Source organism: Conger conger, chromosome 7, assembly GCF_963514075.1.
Source record: "Conger conger chromosome 7, fConCon1.1, whole genome shotgun sequence".
Lineage (NCBI taxonomy): Eukaryota > Metazoa > Chordata > Actinopteri > Anguilliformes > Congridae > Conger > Conger conger.
In genome coordinates, this window is record NC_083766.1 from 10,629,642 (window position 1) to 10,649,197 (window position 19,556).

Here is a 19,556-nt window from a genome sequence, read left to right on the forward strand (position 1 = left end):
CGAGTTAATAACTCCATCAAGAGTTATTAAGAAATCTGTGTTTTAACACCATGTAAGTATTGTCTTTTCACTGCACTTTCACTGTACCGATGCTCTAGTCTTAGCAAAGACATGTGTCTTCTTTCTGGATGAAAAAGGTGTGCTCTAATGTATGTATATATTTTTTAATTAAACGAAAGCCTCAAAGTGTTTGGTTGTTCCCCGGTATTCACCTGCGTTTTTATAGATATGATACTGTAGGTAAGACACATACTTCCTCAGAACTAATAATTTGTATTATTGCACACTGTTTCAATATTCAATACAAAATGTTAAGAATTAGTAGAAGTAGAAGTAGTCATTTCATGAATGATTCTGATATCAAAATGAAGAATATTCCCTATCCATAGCAACAAGGAATCCATTTCTATCTTTAGGTATATATTTGTTCAGCTCAATGTGAAATATAGGGTCCCCTTTGATTCGTATTTGACATTTTAAGATTGCAAACTAGCCAAACTAACCTTCAGCATCTACTAGGATTACAGGTTGTACGATTAGGATTGCACGTGCTTCAGTCAACACACAGTGGCAGCATCAAATCCAAGACTATTACAGTATAGTGTGATGATAACGCTACAATACAGATTAAAACGGCAACATGCAAACGCTATAAAAGGGGAAGAAATGGAACACCAATGCAGGAGGAGAAGTAAAAACTGAACATAAACGGGACAGGGAGCAAAGAAATGGATTCGGGGATGGGGTGGGGCAAGACAAGCACAGACAAAATTGCTAGAGGAAGACGGTAGAGATATTGAGAGATAGCAATGTACGTGAGCGAGCGTTTCATATACGGTGCTGACACACATCATTAGCACTTTATGGTGGGCAAGCTTCTCTGTTAACATTGATCGAGTAGTCGTTTCTCCTTAATGTTAATGTATGGCTATTTGCCTGTGCATTCACCCTCCAGTGGAACCGTTGAGACCTGATCAGATATCGTTCCATCCATGTAGGTTCAGTACTGTATGGTGTTCAGTTCAGCAATTAAATTGTGTTTGTATAGCAGTTTCTACAAAGGGTATTGTCGCAAAGTTGCTTTACAGAGATGCGGGCCTGAGCCCCCGAGAGCTTGCCTAGGGCGTCAAATGGCAAGGAAGAGCTCCCTGGCTGGTAGAAGAAAGAAACCCTGAGCATAACCTGACTCAGAGGGGAGAGGCCATCTGCTGCTGGCTCGTTCTACCTGAAAGCACGTCACTTTATCCAAATCTCCCAAACTGTAAAAAAAGACAAGTGAAAATACAAAATGGGATTGTTTGTGGATATATGAGAATAACTTCTCTAATAACGCATTTAGATAATATGGCTGCCGAAACATAATTAGTTTGAACGGCGGATTCCATTAACCAAAAAGGCAGAACGAAATGAGATCAGCTCAGATGTGTAATTCCCACTGAAATTGAAAAGGAGATTCGATGCGGCCTGTGTAAATAGAACCACCTGTGGCCTTGGTATGGCACCCATCCTCCATCCCTCAGGCACCTTGGTGTGCTCCAGACCTCCAGAGTTCAGAGTTCAGTCATAGATTTGTGGAGCAGTTTAGATGAACTTCCGTTTAATCTTTTTTTTGTTATTTTCCATTTAAAGTTTCACCTGCGATATTAAGAGTGTGGTTCTCATATTCCTCACTGACTCATACCTGGCTCATACCTTATACCAGAGCTGCCAAACCTTGCTCCTGGAGATGTACTGTCCTGTAGGGTTTCACTCCAGCCATAACAAAACACACCTCATCCAACAGCTAGAGATCTCCTTATGCTGCCAATTAGTAGAATCAGGTGTGCCAAATTAAGGTTGAGAAGAAAACCTATAGAACAGTAGATCTCCAGGAACAGGGTTGGGCAGACCTGCCCTTAGACAATCGAATCATCCTGAAGGATTAATAGTGAAATAAAACAAAAAGTACAAACATTGCCGTGTTACTGTGAAGAAAAGACAACATTTTGTGAAGGGTACAGCAGAATGCAAAACAACAGAATGCAGACAATTGGGGAAAACAAGTGGTATGAGGGGAAAATAGATTAGCGAAAAAGAACCTGTGAAAAATGATAAAGGGGAGGTAAACATGGACGTTCCACCTCGGGCATAGTCATATCTCCATCGTTCTCTCTCTTACACTTGAGGGTGTGCTTTAAATGAGTCAGATGTTTGAAAGCCTGTGGGAGGTGTCAACATGTAGACCCATTAAATCATTAGGGCCAATTCATTATTAACTCCGCTGCAGCTGCAAGCTTCATATCAATATTCATGTTCTGTGACTGAATAGCAGTGAGATGAATTTTGGTGGTCGAACCAAGAGGTACACACATTCTTTGGTGGAGACAGACGCATGGACGCAGACACACATGGGCATGTGCAAGTGTGACATACACATATGCTCTCACATACACGCACATGCTCTGTGTCGCACACACACACACACACACTGCAGAGAGGTAGGATGATCTGAACTTCAAACTGAAGCTGTATATGTAATCTCCCCAGCCCCCTTGAGACCTCAGAAGTCCAGATATGGTTCATTTGATCAGGCTTTATTGGTAGCTTCTTTTTCAGAGTTGACTGAACACTCCTTCTGGCTTGAAGAGACCAGTAACGCTGCTCAGTGAACTGAACGGCTGAGACACGGGCTGCTGTCTCCGAGAGAGGGAGAGAACTGATTTGAAATGGAAATTGCCATTTGCAAGCAGTCATTCTCTTTAACTCAATCGACTCAAACTGTCATGTCATTTGTTCGGGTCTCCATAATAGAGAATTGACCAGAAACACTTGCTTGTATCGATTAACGACCTACGAAAAGCATCGCGAACCGCTCTTCTTTCCACGAACGTGCGGCTCGGCTGATACTGTATTGCGGCCTCATTGAAGAATGAGGCAGGTTGGAGAAAGTGTTGGACGTAATTTTTTTCTGATGCTCTTTGCAGATTTCCTCTTTCTCCATGTTTCCCCTGTGTCTCCTTCCCTCTCGGTGCGCTGACCTTGTCCCCTTAGCTTGCACTGCCCGTGCGACTCTGACAGCAGAGGGAGAGAGGGCGAGTGCAGGATGCAGCTCGGAAGAGCACTGAGGTATCCAGCACTTAAATTGGCTGTTTATTTCCAGTCACTGCATCATTTACACAGATGCGGGGAGCAGCAGAGACACAGTGTGCCCGCGAATGTGCGCGCGTGTGTGTGTGCGTACGTGTACACACGCATGCCTGTGTCTGCGCCTAGTTACTATACACTGCACTAGAGCTACACTGCACATCCGTGTAGTTGTGTGTACTAAAGATTTGTGCGTGCATCTCTGTGTGTGCATGCACGCACACCCGTGGGTGTGTGTGTGTTTCAGGGAGGGATTGAGAGAGAGAGAACAAGACAAAGGGGAAAAGCACATAGAGGGGAAATGGACTGAAATATGAAGGAAGTATGGTGTGAGACAGGGGAGTGTGAGGTTAGAGACACCACAGTGAAAGCCAGAAAAACACAAAGAATAGTGTGGGTGTGCCCGTGTGTGTTTGTGTATGTGTGTGTGTGTGTGTGTCCATATGCAGTATGTGTGAGTGTTTAGATGCACACTAATCATAACCTGATTATAGCAATCCTCATTATCGGAATGGTCATGTAGTACATGCACACATCTTCTCTGTTGAGCATAGGCCAATTTACAGGTCATGTAAATGTGGCGGTTGGAGTGATCGCCTCAGTTATATCCATGTATACCCGATAAAGCAAATATTGGCATAAACTGATTACTCCCAGTAACTGGGGTATTGCTGTGTGTGAACATAGCCATATGTATGATGCAGTGCTTACCCCAGTGAGAAAGCGAGTAGGGTACATATATTGCAGTGCAGTAATGGCACTCTGGTATAGCCTGTGACAGGTTTACTGACGCCCCCCCTCCCCTCTCTCTCAGGCATGTAGACATAGCCATTTAACTGCCAATAAAAACATTTAATCAGCTAATAATGTACCCGGGACAGTTAATTAGCGCTCTGTAACCAAAATTAATATTTAAAAAGCCCTCTCCCCACTCTGTTTACGTTGTCGTCTTACGTATCCCTCCTTCCTCCCCTGCCACATTCATTCTCTCTTTCCATAAAAATGTCGATCCTGCCCTTCTCACATTCATACCATCTTGCTCTCTCTCTCTCTCCCTCTCCCTATCTATCTATCTCTGTCTCTCTCTAGCTCTTTCCCATAGAGTAAGTACATTTTACTTCATCTTGCAGATATTTGTTTCCAGTGAAAAGCACTTAATCTCCATCATATCTCTTCCATTCCTTCCTTCCTCTTTTTATCTGGCTGTACCCTTTCCTTTCTGTCCCTCTTCCTGCTCTTCTGTCTGAATTAGGCGTGTCTGAACTCATCTGCCTCAACACCGCGGAAGGGAAAGGCAGAGGACGCCGTATGACTGATGGAAAATTGAAAGCTACAAAGAACAGATAGGAAAATGGGAGAAAGATGGACGGAGAGATGTTGAATGAAATCTCGGATATAAAGGAACCGGCTTCGATTAGGCAGGGGGTGAGGGCGGTTGACTCTTCAGAGCCCTTTATTTGAAAATGCACAGGAAGAAAGAGCGAGATCCAAGTGACATATTCGTTTTTTAGAATATTTATTTCTAATTGCGTTGTCTTCACCTCTGTCGCGTCAGCTCCAGCACCGGTTCCTCATGTACATAGTAAATTACACCGTCCATTGCCTTGTCCCCCCAAACATTTCAATGTTGTTTGTTAACCTTTAAAAGGCAAACACAAGATCATATCAAGTGCCCTTCTGTTAGCCCAGTTTCATTTTCCAGAGAAAGAAAAGGGGGGAGGGAGACAGAGAGAAAATGAGAAAAAGAAGGTAAATTGATGATCACAAGCTGCATATGGGCTTCTCTTAATAAACAATCCTAAAAGATTTTTTGATTGGACCGTTAGACTTAATGAAGGCAATGGAGAGCGAAAAAGAGAGGGAGGAATGGAGAGAAAGTATCTGGGGAAAAGGGAAGAGAAGAGCCTTTTTCTCATGTCTTCCTTAAGCTTGCACTCCTCCCAACTCCCTATGCTTCCTTCACTCCTCTCATCCCTCTCTCTCTCCGCCCCTTTACATTTCATACCTTCTCTATCCCTGGCTCTCTCAGTGAATGGGTGCTATGTGCAGCCGTGTTGAAAGTCCAGTCACATCGCCCTGTATCTCTGCGCGTGTGTCTTCTAAGCCCCATCCAGTGTCTGCTTCCATGCTGATTACTGTAGCTAATCAATATCAAATCATAGCGGCAGTCTCACAGACAGGCTGTTGTAACGCACAGCATGATACTTCTGCCAGTTATTTCCAAGTCAAATCTTATTTAATGGGGTTGTAGTGTCAACATGACCAAGATATGAGCATAGCAAATATTGAGCTGCACCCTTGAATGTTAAAAAGTCTTATAATAAGGCTCATTTTAATCTCTTGTGTGTCGTGGAAATACAGTTTAGAGTGCGCACATTTAGGCATACAGGTCCATTATAGCCCTTAATGAATACTCTATCAGACAGCCTTGCTCTGCTGTAATGCAGTAGACCTCCCAACGCGAAGAATAAAGTGAAAAAACAAAAACACCACTCAATCCAAGCATGCCTCATTGTCTTCTGCCATAAAATATTCCCCCAATCACACAATTCTTGTAAATGTTACCACATCATTCATTATTTTGTAGTACTCGCACTCCACCCTAAGGACAGGCACACAGTAGAGTTAGGCGCAGGCTCCCAGTTGTTTTTTTTTAGCGCGTCAAAAAAAAATCCAAGCTCCGTCGGCTTGAATTCGTCAGGTACGAGAGGTCATGCGAGCGGAGTCCGCGTTTAATTCCCATTGCCCGCGGTGTTCTGCCGACTATCTGATTTGTAACGTTCCTGTTCGAGCTTTTGTGGACAGGGGAGGAAGAAGACAAACTAGCGTAGTTGTGGCAAAGGATTCCAAACGTGGCCTAATGTTTCGCTCCAATAAAGCGGTGAAATTACTGACGATCTGTTTTAATTGTACATATTTATGTAACTTTTTCCTGGTCAACATAAACATTCAAAATCCATTCTTCAGGGTGTGAAGGGGGCAATGGGATCTCACAAGGGATGGTTAATGCCCCCCAGCCAGTCAAAGGGACTGATCTGGTTGGGAGCCCGAATAGCCTATGATATCATCCAATGTGTTGTCACAGTCCAACCTTGCTAAGTGTGAGAGGGAATACAAACTCTCAACGTTGCCCCTGAGAAAAACGTGTACGCCCACACTTAAGCCAGTGGACACATGACCCCTAAAAACAAAACGTGCATCGATATACCCATAGCCCCAAAGTTTCGACAGTTATTTAGACAAATTGTTTTGCCTGGCCGTACCTAATCCAGCGATAGTTCTCTTTTCCTCAAAAAAGGAAAAAAAAGAAGAAAAAAAAGAAACCATTTCAAGCTACGCACAAAACATTTCAAGGTTTCAGCCTTTCACATTTAACAGCACAGTGCTGGATCTTTCCGGACTGTTGCGAAGAGGCGTGGAAGTCAGAAGCAGTGAGAGAGGGAGAGATAAGAGATATGAAAAGAGAAAAAGGGATGATTCATTCAAAAGGAGTGAAGTCATTGACTGTCGCTTTGATGTACACGGAAGCATATGAACACACGCAGGCGCACACGCGCGCACAGTTTATCTGTGATTGACCGGTATGTTAAACTGCATCATTTAAATCTTGCTCAGTCTGACAGTCATTTCTGCCTCCAAATTATATGGCGATGAGTTCATAACCCTCCTTCACTTCTCTCTCCCCTTCATCTGCCTCTCCCTCTATCCTAGCCTTTCTCTCTTCCTAAATGATAAATTGAAAGGAAAAAATGAGGTAGATACGTGTATGGAGTCGTTAAGCAGTTTGACAGACAGTGGAAGTCACACACAGACACATTCTCACTTGCTTTCTCAGCCTCACACATGCACACACAATCCAAAACACCGTCATATCGACTCAGGCACCTTGCTTGAATAGCAGTTGGATGGTTCTAGTAAAAGCTGTTGGGTAGGATAGAGGGCTATATGGAGAGAAAGAAAGGAAATAATGACAGATGTCTGCAGGACACCGAGACAGTATAAACATCAATGGCAAACTTAAAAAAACTGGTGAGTGAAAGGGATTTTTAAATACACAAACAATCCTCCCTTCCAATGTTCTCTCTCTCTTGCTCTCTTTCACACACACACACACACACACACACACACACACACACACACACACACATTTACAATCTGTCTCCATTTCATGCAATTGCCTTGTCTCATGTTCTACATTAAAGCCTGGTTTTCCCAGCGGATGAGAGTTTGGAGGATTTTACTTACACTATATCAAAGGCAAAGTGTGCAACAAAAGATATGACTGATACATTGACATAGAGTTAAGCATGCGGTTTTTGAGTGCTTGGTCGGCCATGTTTATTCATTATTTTAAAAATTCTTTGCATCTATTCCCAAGTGTGTGCGATTGTCTGTAAAACGGTTTGCATTTATCAGGTAATAGTATCTTTCTCAAAAATAATCAGATTCATAATTAAATTTCAAAAGACTAATTACTTTGCCTGGAGACAGGTCAGCGAAGATGGTTAGAGTAATATAACATGATAAATTAATTATGTATGGATGAGGCTAAAGTACTATACTTGAGGTAAAACAACATGATCTGGATGTCAGAAATAATGATTTTGCCATCCCCCGCCTTGCACATTACCTTCCTGTTTACCTTTACAGTGAAGATGGATTAATGCAGATTTCTTAATTGCCTCTACAGGATGATGCTGATGCTCCTACCCTGACGTACGCACAGAAACTTGGGATTCAGCTTTAGCGTTGTGAACTTCTCAGCAGAATAAAAAACAACGCAAAGATTTAAAACAAGCCTGCACCTAACACCAGAAGAATGGACAATCTTACATTTACTCACTGAATAAAGTGGACTAAGAACATTATTTCCGTACAACTGCAGTACTTTACAGTTGGACACCAACAACAATCACTTCCTGTATATGATCTTTTTCCATCACACATTTATCAACTTGCACTGTCCACAGTTGAATTTTTCCATACTTGAAAAGGTATCGACATACCGGATTGAATTTGAGCCTCGTCCTTTAGCTGACTAGCTGGATGGGGGGTGGCAATGACTGGCATGTAGGTGACTGGATCAGCCGGTGGGCCTAACCAGACGCAGCGGGATCAAGAATGGTTGCTCCAGAAAGGATACCACAGAAGTCCAGTCTTTCACTATGGTGGTCCCAGCCAAGCGTCTTTGTCAACGGAGGAGAGGACAACACAGGTCACTGAATCTGAAGGCAATGCCAGGGAGGTTCTACAACCCTATGGATTGCTGAGGATAGCTTCCCTGCACGCCACTCTTGTGTTTAACAGCTGGACACAGTCCACAGGTCTGGAGCATAGAAAGGACCGCACACTTCAAGCAGTGTTGAGGTAAGAGAGCATTTCAGCTGACACATTAAGGTATAGACAGGTACGGTACAGAATTGGAAGTTTTACAGTAATGGAGAAATGTGGTTGCTTAAATGACTCATTTATCTTTCTAAATTATTTATTTGAACAAAATTTCTGTTAATATGTGCATATTGTTTTCCTTCTTTTGAAAATATGAGAAAAATGTCAAAAGTTGAATTCTCCATCTGGAGTATGAATGGGGAGGCATGGGTTCTTAATTTGTTTGTGTTTGGTCATTTATGCTCATTATTATTGTTGTTGCTATTTTTACTACCTTTATTATTTGTTTTAAGTAAATAAGTGCATTTTTCAGAATATCTTTTTTTCTGTGGAGCTGAAGGAGAACAGGATGGCTTAAAATGGGATTTAAGGAGTGCTTAAGGGAAGACTAAAACAAAGAGCAGATGCACCAAAAGGCTCGAGTGTACAGGAATATTGAAAAGGAACAGATGTGAACTGGAAGAAAAAGAATGAGAAAAGGGAGGGATGAAAGGAACAGATGTAGTTAAGGAAGAGTGAGAGAGCCTTAAATGGCAGAATGTAGATAAATATACAGTATGCTGATGAAGGGAGAGAGGAGCCCTTTCAAAGAGGCAGTCATGATGAAACACAAGTAAAGAGGGACCCTATGTGAGCGGCAGAGGAAAATTGCGATTCGGCTGCCTTTTTATTCATGCAGGTCATGTACAGAAGGGAAGAGAATGCGCGGGCACACGCACAAGCCGGAGAAAGAAAGAAAAAGAGAGCTAGCGGGAGAGAGAGAGAGAGAGCATGCTCAATTCAGAGTGACAACATGGCTCTCTTTTGCCACGTTAACACATCGCAAAACGTGTTTTGTGTTTTTTTTCCCCAGTGTGCCTGGTCAAAAAGATATAACGAAAGCAGACAATACGACATTCGACCAAACTGCATTTTAGACAGAGCTCAGTATGGTGGTGGGTGACAGTTACCGGATGATAGCAGTTTGTTTCCACCCATCAACTAGCACAGACAGTATACACATGCAGAAGCTGAGAAACAGGGTCAAAGCCTGATCCTTGTATACTAATCCGTTGATAAAAGCATTTGCCAAACTAACCCCCCTCTTATTTTTATATTATGTCAATTTGCATTGGTATTATTTTGTACTATACATATTTGCTTTTTACAAATTTGCTTCCACATGGAAGTTGCATTAAGTTGCTGCCACATGATTGGATGATTAGATATATGCATTAATGAGCTAGTGTACAGGTCTACCTAATAAAGTGATCACTGAGTGTATATGAGCTGTACGTGGAATAGTCTTTTGTGATGATTTATGCTGTGTAAAAAGGACAAGAGTGTGAGTGTGAGGATAGACTTTATTCTATATTTTATTTAATATTTATTGGACGTCTGATACAAATTAGCATTAATTAATCAGTGTTTATCTTTTTCAGGGATTATCTAGCTTATATTGACGCAGCCTAGCGTGAAATATGTTGATTGAACCTGGCTCAGTGAAACGAAAGCAGATGTGTGTCCTTTGAACTACCAGTGTGATTCCTGAAGGTATATATAAAGCTAATTTATATATTTTGCTTAGTTCCTCCAAAATGTTTCAAGGTGCAGTACATCACAGGAACATAACATCTGAACCAGCAGTTTGTAGTAGCAGGATAAATGTAGAGAAATAAATAACAATGCACTGATGCTGTACTGTGTTTGGAACTTTGTCTTTCTCTGTATCTGCTCAGCATGTGCTAAAGCAGATCTTGTGAATTTTGTGATCGGGCAAGCGAAAGTAGCAATTTTGAACACAAGATAACACAATAGATAACACCAGCCCAACCTACGTAGTTTGTAATTGGTGATTAGCTCAAGCTCAAACTGGAATTTATGGATTGGGTGTTCAATAACAATGTTGAACAATTTATAATCTGGTGGTGCCTAGATTATTTGAGTTTGGCTCTTGGATCAGTTCTGTTTTTTTCACGAGTGTCTCTTGTTTTCTTTTTATGCCTGTCTCTTGTTTTCTTAACTTTGCTTCTGTGTATCTTTTGTTTGTTTTTTGGATGGGACTACGGAAGTAAACTTTTTTTTTAAGGGATAATGATTAAAAAGTCAATAGTCCCATTCCTCACTATCTCTCTCTCTCGCCCTATTTCTCTCCTTCTCTCTGCATGTGTTTTTCTTTCTCTGCATCTCTGTCCCTCTCTTTTCCTCCCTGTCTCTTTCTTTCTTTTTCAGTGTAAATTGATACTGCCCTTCCCTGCCCTCTCCTGGCCCAGTCTAATCCATTATTGGCATTGCTGCAGTGCAAAGTATACATCTATTTTCCATACTCTGTGCTGTCTGAGGCGCCCCAGTGTCTGCATTGGCCAGCTGAACCAGTCCCCAGTGATCCAAGCACACTATCCCCAGTTATTACAGCAGTGAATGCAGAAGACGAAGACATACAGATGTGTGTGACACTGTAGCCTGTGTACAGTACCCTAAACCCCTTTCTATCACTTAATGTCCTGTCTCTTCATCTCTCTATCTCTGCCTTGAAAGGAAGTACCCAAATCATACTTGTATGAGCAGCTCTTCTTAAGCTGTTCAATCTCACATACTGTATATTCAGTATGCCCCTCCCACTGACAAGCTGCACAATGCAATTTGCGTAGCTGCTGTTTTTTTAAATATATTTCACATGTAGTGAAGTGCAGTGGGGAACAACCCACATTTAGGTTTTTGTTTAATTAAAAAAGCTCTGGGGCACGTTCAAACAGCATACAAAATGTTGGAAAACGGGCTGAAAAAATGCTTTGTTTTAATACAGTCAAACTCGAGTCAAAGGTTTGTGAATCCAACATTTCTTACAATTTCCTTGCTGAAAACATTTTCCACCATGTGCAGACAAAGCTAGTAGAGAAAGAGTAGAAGGAAGCTCACCAAGTACAAACCTACCATTATGATTTAGTCATCCTCACAGGTCTGGTGAACTTTTATTTAAAATAATCTCTCAAACTTCCAGTTTTTAATGGTTGCTTCCTGATCTAGATTTGCGCTGATTATGGTTATGAATTCCAAACTGTGGTTACAGTTCAGTGTAGGTGCAGCCATACTGCCAAAACACATGTACAGTGAGCACTGTAATTCATTCGACAGTGACAGATTTGTTGTTATTTTGGTTGAGCACTCTAGCACTTTGAGTTTGAAAGGATAAAAGGACAATGCAGTGCAGATTGTCAGCTTTATTTTGACAGTATTTCCATCCATATTGGATGAACCGTTTATAAATTATAGAACCTTTTGTACATAGCCTCCCCCCATTTCCGGGTATCAAAAAATATTGGACAGATGAACATAATATAGAATAAAGTAATATTTTTTAAAATATTTGGTTGCATATATTTTGCATGCAATGACTGCTTCAAGTCTGCGACGCATTGACATCACCAGATGCTGGCTATCTTCCCTAGTGTTGCTCTGCCAGGCCTCTACACCAGCCATCTTCAGTTCCTGCTTGTTTTGGGGACATTTTGCCTTCAGTTTTGCTTCTTCAGCATGTAAAATGCATGTTCAATTGCATTCAGATCCGGTGACTGACTCGGCCAGTGAAGGATTTTCCATTTTTTGGCCGTCAAAAATCTCTTTGTTGCTCTCGCTGTTTGTTTACATTGTCTTGTTGCATGAGGAAGTGCCGTCCAATAAGTTTGGAGGCATTTGGTTTTATCTGAGCAGGTAAAATATTTCCATACACTTCAAAATTCATTGTTCTACTTCTGTCTGCAGTCACATCATCGATGAAGACGTGAGCCTGTTCCACTGGTAGCTATACAGGCCCAAGCCATAACACCCTCTCTACCATGTTTTATGGATGAGGTGGTGTGCTCGGATCATGGGAATTTCCTTTTTTTTCTCCACACTTTCCTCTTTCCATCACTCTGGCAGATGTTAATCTTTGTCTCATCTGTCCACAAGACTTCCAGAACTCTTGGGGCTCTTTTAGGTGCTTTATTAGAAAACTGTAATCTCGCCTTTCTGTTCTTCAGGCTTATCAGTGGTTTGCATCTTGTACTGTCCCCTCTGTAGGCCTGCTGGTGTAGTCTTCTGTGTGTGGTAGACTTTGACACATCTACACCTGCATCCAAGAGAGTGTTTTGACATAATTGAGTTCACAAGTTTTTGTTTTCTCGTTAATAGTGAACCAAACTGTTGACTCGGGCATGCCCAAGGTATTTGCAATGCTCCTGATTTATGGATTTTAATTTCTGAGCCTTATGACGGCCAGCTTAATTTTCATCGATACTGTTGTCTTCCTCATGTTGTCACACCCCAATAACAATCTCCAAAGGCAATTACAAAGCCTAGAATCAAGACTAGACATCAACAGCTCTCTTCTGCATTCACTAATGACACAAATTAATACTCCTGCCTAACGAAACACATCTGTGAAGCCAATTCAACAAGTACATGTAGTACCTTAAAATGGGCAGACCATATACAAAAGGTGCTGTCGTTTCTGAACATTTAATCTGATATGGATGAAAACACCTGCACAGTCTGCACTTCAACCACATTGTCATATCCTGTAAAAATCCTCTAAAAGTGCTAGAGTACAGAACCAAAATAACCAAAAATCTCTGTCACTGTCTAATGAATTATGGTGCTCATTGTACATTGTGAATAGAGCACACACTTGAATAATGATTTCCTCATGAAACACATACAGATTATATAAATACATACCAAAATCGGGTTCAGCATTCAGGCTACACTTGAGTTGTACGTTTCACTTACAGTTTTTCATTTTACATTTTCAATTTGGCTTACATTTGCAAACCTCAATGTACAATTACAAAACATTTTGGCAGCTCTCTAACTCCATAGAAGTCATCCACGATTTATAACATTTCACATCTGCGATTGATTGAACCACTCAGAAAGATGAAGCTCTCACATACGTAATTCGGTGACAGCAACCAGCAGATTTTCATATTTAATGGGACTACTTTTTTTAACCAGCACTGTAGAGTGGCATTTTGACACTTTTTAATACAAACAGTCTGTAATCGTTTTTTTAAAAAAAGGTTGGCGGCCATGTGGAAATGTTGCCATTTGTTAAATTGCATGGAACAAAAAAAAAGGTTACCTGAATTTTCATGAAAGGTTTTTGCTCAGGAACAATACTGTTGATTTCGTTTAGGTTTTTGTTTGGTTTGTGCAAGGTTTGGTTTGGTTTTCAAGTCCTGCCTCTTTGCCTCCATGTCTGTCTCAAGGAAAAAAGCTACTGTGGCTTGATGCGAGACATTTATGCATATTATCTTACTACATGTTCAAGATTGCTGCATTTGTATATATTTACATATTATTTAGCACTAATTTTGAGGCACCTTTGGTTTGTTGACTCTCTGATTATAGTTTCTCAAAGCATTTTCATAAATACTGCACCTTGAGTGAGTGGATTAGGACAGTTGTTTGCTTGACTCTGAATAAGCAATTTGGTAAAATAATTAAGACATGAGACCAGAATATAAATATCAGCTGCATTCTGCCTGCACTGCACTGCAGCATAGAGTTAATCCTTATGTATTGCAGCTAATCCATAACATTGCTATTATCTGTAATGAAGCAAGGTAGCAACATAATTACATTGCTTCAGCACTGCAGAAATGTAACAATATAGTCTGTCTGCAAGAACAGTGTTTCTGCAAGAGCAGTGTTTCAAAACTTTTAATGCCATAATCTAGAATTGATGAAACCACATAATTAATGCAAATGTGTGAAGCCCATTGCTTGGTGATTACATTTTTGGGATCTAAGTGGTTGTACACAGTACAGGCCCTCATCTAAAACGTTCTATTGGGGGTATGATTAACTTAAAAACACAGCTCATTTGAATAAAAACAATTAAAACCTTTTTTTTTATAAATGAATGATATACCCCCAGGGTTCCAGTGTGCTTGTTTGCCTACCCATACTCTTCTCTCTTCTGTCCAACAGACTTCCAGCCATCTGCTGATTGGACAGAAGGACGTACGCAGACAAACTTTGAACTGCTCCTACCCTGCCCTCAATAGAGGGGTGGAGTAATTTTTTTGAGGAAGGACTGGAGCTGAACTTTGAAATCAAAATGGCTCCCGAAGGAGTGGCAGAGCTCCGGGATTGGCTCTTCTTGCTGCTTCTGTGTCTGACTCTGCTGGCCGAGGTGCTCGAGTTTTCCGCCGCTGCTGCCGTCTCGTCTGCCCTGGGAGGGGAGGGCGACGGGGAAGTGGTGTGTCCGTCGGTGTGCCGGTGCGACGAGGATTTCATCTACTGCAACGACCGCGGGCTGAGCGCCATCCCCCCGCTGCCTTTCACCGCCACCGTCCTCTTCCTGCAGAACAACCACATCGACAACGCCGGGCTCCCCACCTCCCTGGAGCTGCACATGTCCGTCCACGTGGTGTACCTGTACGACAACGAGCTGGACGACTTCCCCCTCCACCTGCCCCCGTCCCTGCGCGAGCTGCACCTGCAGGACAACAACATCCACACGCTGCCCCGCCCGGCACTCGGCCGCCTGCCCCTGCTGGAGAAGCTGCACCTGGACGACAACTCCGTCTCCACCGTGGGGATCGGAGACCAGGCCTTCGCCGGGAACCCCCGGCTCCGGCTGCTCTTCCTCTCCCGCAACCACCTGTCCAGCATCCCGTCGGGGCTGCCATCCTCCCTGGAGGAGCTGCGTCTGGAGGACAACCGCATCTCCACCATCCCCACCCACGCCTTCCGGGGCCTCTCCTCCCTGCGCCGGCTCGTCCTGGACGGCAACCTCCTGGCCAACCAGCGCATCGCCGACGACACCTTCTCCCGCCTGTCCAACCTGACGGAGCTCTCGCTGGTGCGCAACTCCCTGCTGACGCCCCCGCTCAACCTGCCCACCGCCCACCTCCAGCGGCTCTACCTGCAGGACAACGCGCTGGCGCACATGCCGCGCGGCTCCCTGGACGGTATGCGGCAGCTGCAGAGGCTCGACCTGTCCGGCAACAACCTGACCACTCTGCCCCGGGGCCTGTTCCGAGACCTGGAGAACCTGACGCAGCTGCTGGTGCGGGGGAACCCCTGGTTCTGCGGCTGCAACCTGCGCTGGCTCCACGACTGGCTTCGCGCCCGAGGAACCGCCATCACCGTGCGCGGCCTCACCTGCCAGAGCCCTGAGAGAGTGCGGGGCATGGCCCTGAGGGCGCTCGCCGGTCAAATGGAGGAGTGTGACAGCGGTGGAGGAGGAACAGGAGGTGGGGCTGCAGGTGGTGGAACAGGAGGTGGGAGCAGGGAGAGGGGGGACGGGGGACTGGCTGCCGCTGCCTCCTCCACCCTCTCCTCCCCCCAGGGCTCCCTCTTCACCCTCAGGTCCAAGAGGCCCGGGCTCCGGTTCCCTGACTCCAGCCTGGACTACCCCCTGGGCAGCAGCACTGTGACCGAGACGCTGGTGCTCCAGGTGAAGGCCCTGACGCCCGACACCATCCACGTCACCTGGCGGGCGCCCCAGCCCATGCCCTCCTTGCGCCTCAGCTGGCTCCGTCTGGGCAGCAACATGGCCATGGGCTCCATCACGGAGACTCTGGTGCCGGGCGAGCGGCGTGAGTATCTGCTCACGGCCCTGCACCCTCGCTCCATCTACATCATCTGCGTGGCGCCCCAGGTCAGCGGCTCCAGCGGGAAAAGCGCGGCCAACGGAGACGGGCCGCGGGAGGAGGCGGAGAGCCCGGTTTGCGCCCGGACCGAGACCTCAGACCCCGGCCAGCCCAGCTCGGACAAGGAGGAGGGCGAGGGGTCCGAGCCGCTGACCGCCCTTCCCCTCGCGGGAATCATCGGCGGGGCTACGGCCCTGGTCTCCCTCGCTCTGATTTTCGCCGTCTTCTGCTGGTGCGGGCACCGGACTCGACGCCTCTCCGCCCGCGAGCACTCCGTCTACGGCCGGAACGGCTCGCGCCACAGCAAACACTGCGACGACTACGTCGAGTCGGGCACCAAGAAGGACACCTCCATCTTGGAGATCCGGGGACCTGGCTTCCAGATGACGCCCATGGCTGCCAGGGAGCAAATACATCCCAAGCCCCTAAGGGAAGATTACATCATCCACACGATCTTCCCTTCCAATGGTACTAGCCTTTACAAAAACACCCAGCATGTGGCGAGCACTAGGTATGGTACTAACCGTGGATACAGAGGAGGAGGAATCCCAGATACAGACTACTCATACACGTGATAGATCTCTCTATGCTGTTATATATAGTGTTGATCCAGAGCTGAGACTCTCAGACTGGTCTCTGAAGCACCCCTTTGTGCCTATTGGTTATTGTTCCAACTAATCCCATTATTTACTGTTAAGAGACTTGTAAAGGGCAGCTTTGCCCTATGAAATCCTAGCATTACTTAACTGAAGTCCTGGTAGATATACCTCTTCAGCTGACATATTGGCAACACCACTATTTTCATGCAGCGATAACAGTGTGTACCTTTTTAATGTCCCTTTCCTTCACGGAAACTGGTCAGACAAAAAAAGAGAAAAAACAAGCATGTATTTACTTGCAGTTTTACATATTTTACATGGTGTAATACTTTGATATGGTTGTGTTCTTACTGTAGCAACTGAAGTGATTGATTCAAGTGACTGACTCAAAGGTAAAACAGCATGATTCAAGCCAATAGCCCCCCAATCCCCCCCATCCCTCTACTGTTGCACGTGACACAGAAACAAAGGAAGTGAACACCGCACACAGTGTTCTCTCATTAGTGCTGGATACTGTATAAAAGTACCTCAAGTACAAGACAGGTTCTGTATGAGAATTGTGGTGCCCTGTGCTGTTCGCTCATATTTTTCATTTACTATATCATTGCTAATATGATGGTGACAATTGTGCAAAATGCAATTGCAGGAGAAAGGACATGGTTGTACTTGTGCTTGTGTGTGAGTTCTGTGTGTGTGCGTGCATGCAAGTGGAAAGGGACATTAATGTTCCATTCTTGGAAAAGCTAAATTGCCAGCCCCATTTTTACCAAGAAGCTGATTTACAACTGACATTTAGCTGAGTATTCAGAATTTAGACAATGCCAGTGTAGAGCCTTCACACATTGTTGCATTACATACAACTTGTGCTTCATGCACCCGTACCACACCCTCCAAGGTAAGAAATACTGATGATTTCTGTGTGTCTGTGTGTACCGGCATATGCACCAGAAGTGTCTGTGTGGGCATTCTAGTATTTTTGGTAGGGGGGGGCTTCAGGTATTAAGTGATCAAGTGTCAGCAGTTTACATTCTGTAAATCACTGGAGTGTCAAATGACAAAAAGACAATCATAAAGGGCAGATCTCCATGTGGGCTACAGACATAACTTCTCATTAAAAATGACAAGAGCTGTCATTGTCACCGAGGATGACAATTATAGATAGCAGTCTCCAAGGAACACTGAGCGTCAACTGAAAGATTAACGCCTCTGTTCGTAAAACTGGTTAGTAAAGAATGTACCCTTAAGCCTAATGAACACAGAAGTTGCATAGTGCAGGGTTGTTCAACTGCAATGGAGGTCCCTCCTCTGAACTCAAGATGGGGGCTCGAGAGCTTGGTTTGGGGGAAGGGGGGAGGTAGCGGATTACGCAGAAAATCAGGGAAATACGAAACCGTAACACTGTGGACCGGTCGACTGTAGACATCTTGTGTGCTGGAGCAAGGGGTGAAGTGATTTATGGCATTGGTTTGTACATTACAAACCTTTTCCCGAAATTACAATTAAAATGCAAATGAAGCAGCACTTATTAGGTAATCGGAAAGGGATAGAAAGGCAGATCGGAAAACAAAGAAATCGGATGACGATGACACCATGTAAGCTGTGGAGCACACACATGCGTATGCTCTGTCAAACCCTATTGTATGAGTGTTCTCCTATGGAAACTTTCAACTACTGCTACACTGTTTCTAAGACAGCTGTAGCTTTAGTGTGTACTTGGTCCTCTGTTTAACATTGCAATCAGAACAAAGATGTAGAGGGATCTTCATAATCTCGAATGTTATAAAGCCCGAACACACCGTAGATGTGACAGACAGGAAACATGTTTCTTTTTTTTTAATACAAGTACGTTAGTTTGAAATAAAATAAAGTCAAAAAAAGAAAAGTTTTGTGGGGCTTCAGGCTGAACCTCATTATTTGCATCAGTACCAGGAACTGTTTCTTTCCAAGAAATTCTGAACATGAAACGCTTATACCCTATTTTATGTACAGTAATTGTCTCGTGTGTGTGTGTGTGTGTGTGTGTGTGTGTGTGTGTGTGTGTGTGTGTGTGTGTGTGCGTGCGCATGCGCGCGCATGCATGTGTGTGCCGGGGTGCATCTGTATGTACACAGGCATTTAAAATCCCTCACACTGTGTTTTGAAACATTGATAGCCATGTCATGTCTGTTGGAAGCTACAATACGATAATGACATTATTAAACTTTTATGCTTTCATTTTCAATGCAAACCTAGAGTTTGAAGTAATCTTGTTTTATTAATGTGAAAATAAATGTTTACCACACAAGATAAGATGTGCAACTGTTTTAACTGTTCCTTCTATTTCATCATAAACAAAACAAATTGCATTTCTTTTATATGCTCTATTCACAGTTGAGTTGGCAGATCTAAATTTTTACTTATTGCATATTATATTTCCGAAACCCATTTACCGTGCTTTTTTCTGAATCCCTCAGACTATTTCAAAGGTCTTGTGTTGCTGTTCCAACTGTTGTCCATTAACACAGTTGTCTCTTGCCTCTCTCTGTTCCCCTACCTCTACGGAAATTCTAATTGCTTTATTTTGATGAAATAGCATAGAATTAGATTGAAAGAGATATTGAGTGCAACACTGTTTTTCAGATAGGTATAAGAGGACTGTGAGTGGTTTGCTTTTAAAAACCGGCCAGTATGTGTTTTACTGAGCGCAAATCCTATGTTTCATGTTAAGATTAATGACATGGAAGCATCCATTTCCTGGATCCCTGAAGGTTAATAACCCATTCGGACCTTTCAATGGACATACCATGCTTTTACCATTATTATTATTTTTACAGCGTGATACAAA

The 19,556-nt window shown here is 43.7% G+C and overlaps 1 protein-coding gene across 1 annotated transcript; it reads left to right on the forward strand.

Moving 5' to 3' along the window:
• Window positions 1-8,264: 8,264 nt before the first annotated feature.
• Window positions 8,265-17,657, forward strand: LOC133133208 (leucine-rich repeat transmembrane protein FLRT1-like). Its single transcript, XM_061249295.1, has 3 exons — window positions 8,265-8,490; window positions 9,933-10,044; window positions 14,464-17,657. Exon 3 carries the CDS (start codon window positions 14,594-14,596, stop codon window positions 16,706-16,708), a length of 2,115 nt encoding a protein of 704 aa, XP_061105279.1. The 5' UTR covers window positions 8,265-8,490; window positions 9,933-10,044; window positions 14,464-14,593; the 3' UTR covers window positions 16,709-17,657.
• Window positions 17,658-19,556: the final 1,899 nt, after the last annotated feature.

Bases quoted from the DNA above. Each gene is read 5' to 3' on its own strand.
- LOC133133208 (XM_061249295.1), top strand. From the start codon at position 14,594: ATGGCTCCCGAAGGAGTGGCAGAGCTCCGGGATTGGCTCTTCTTGCTG.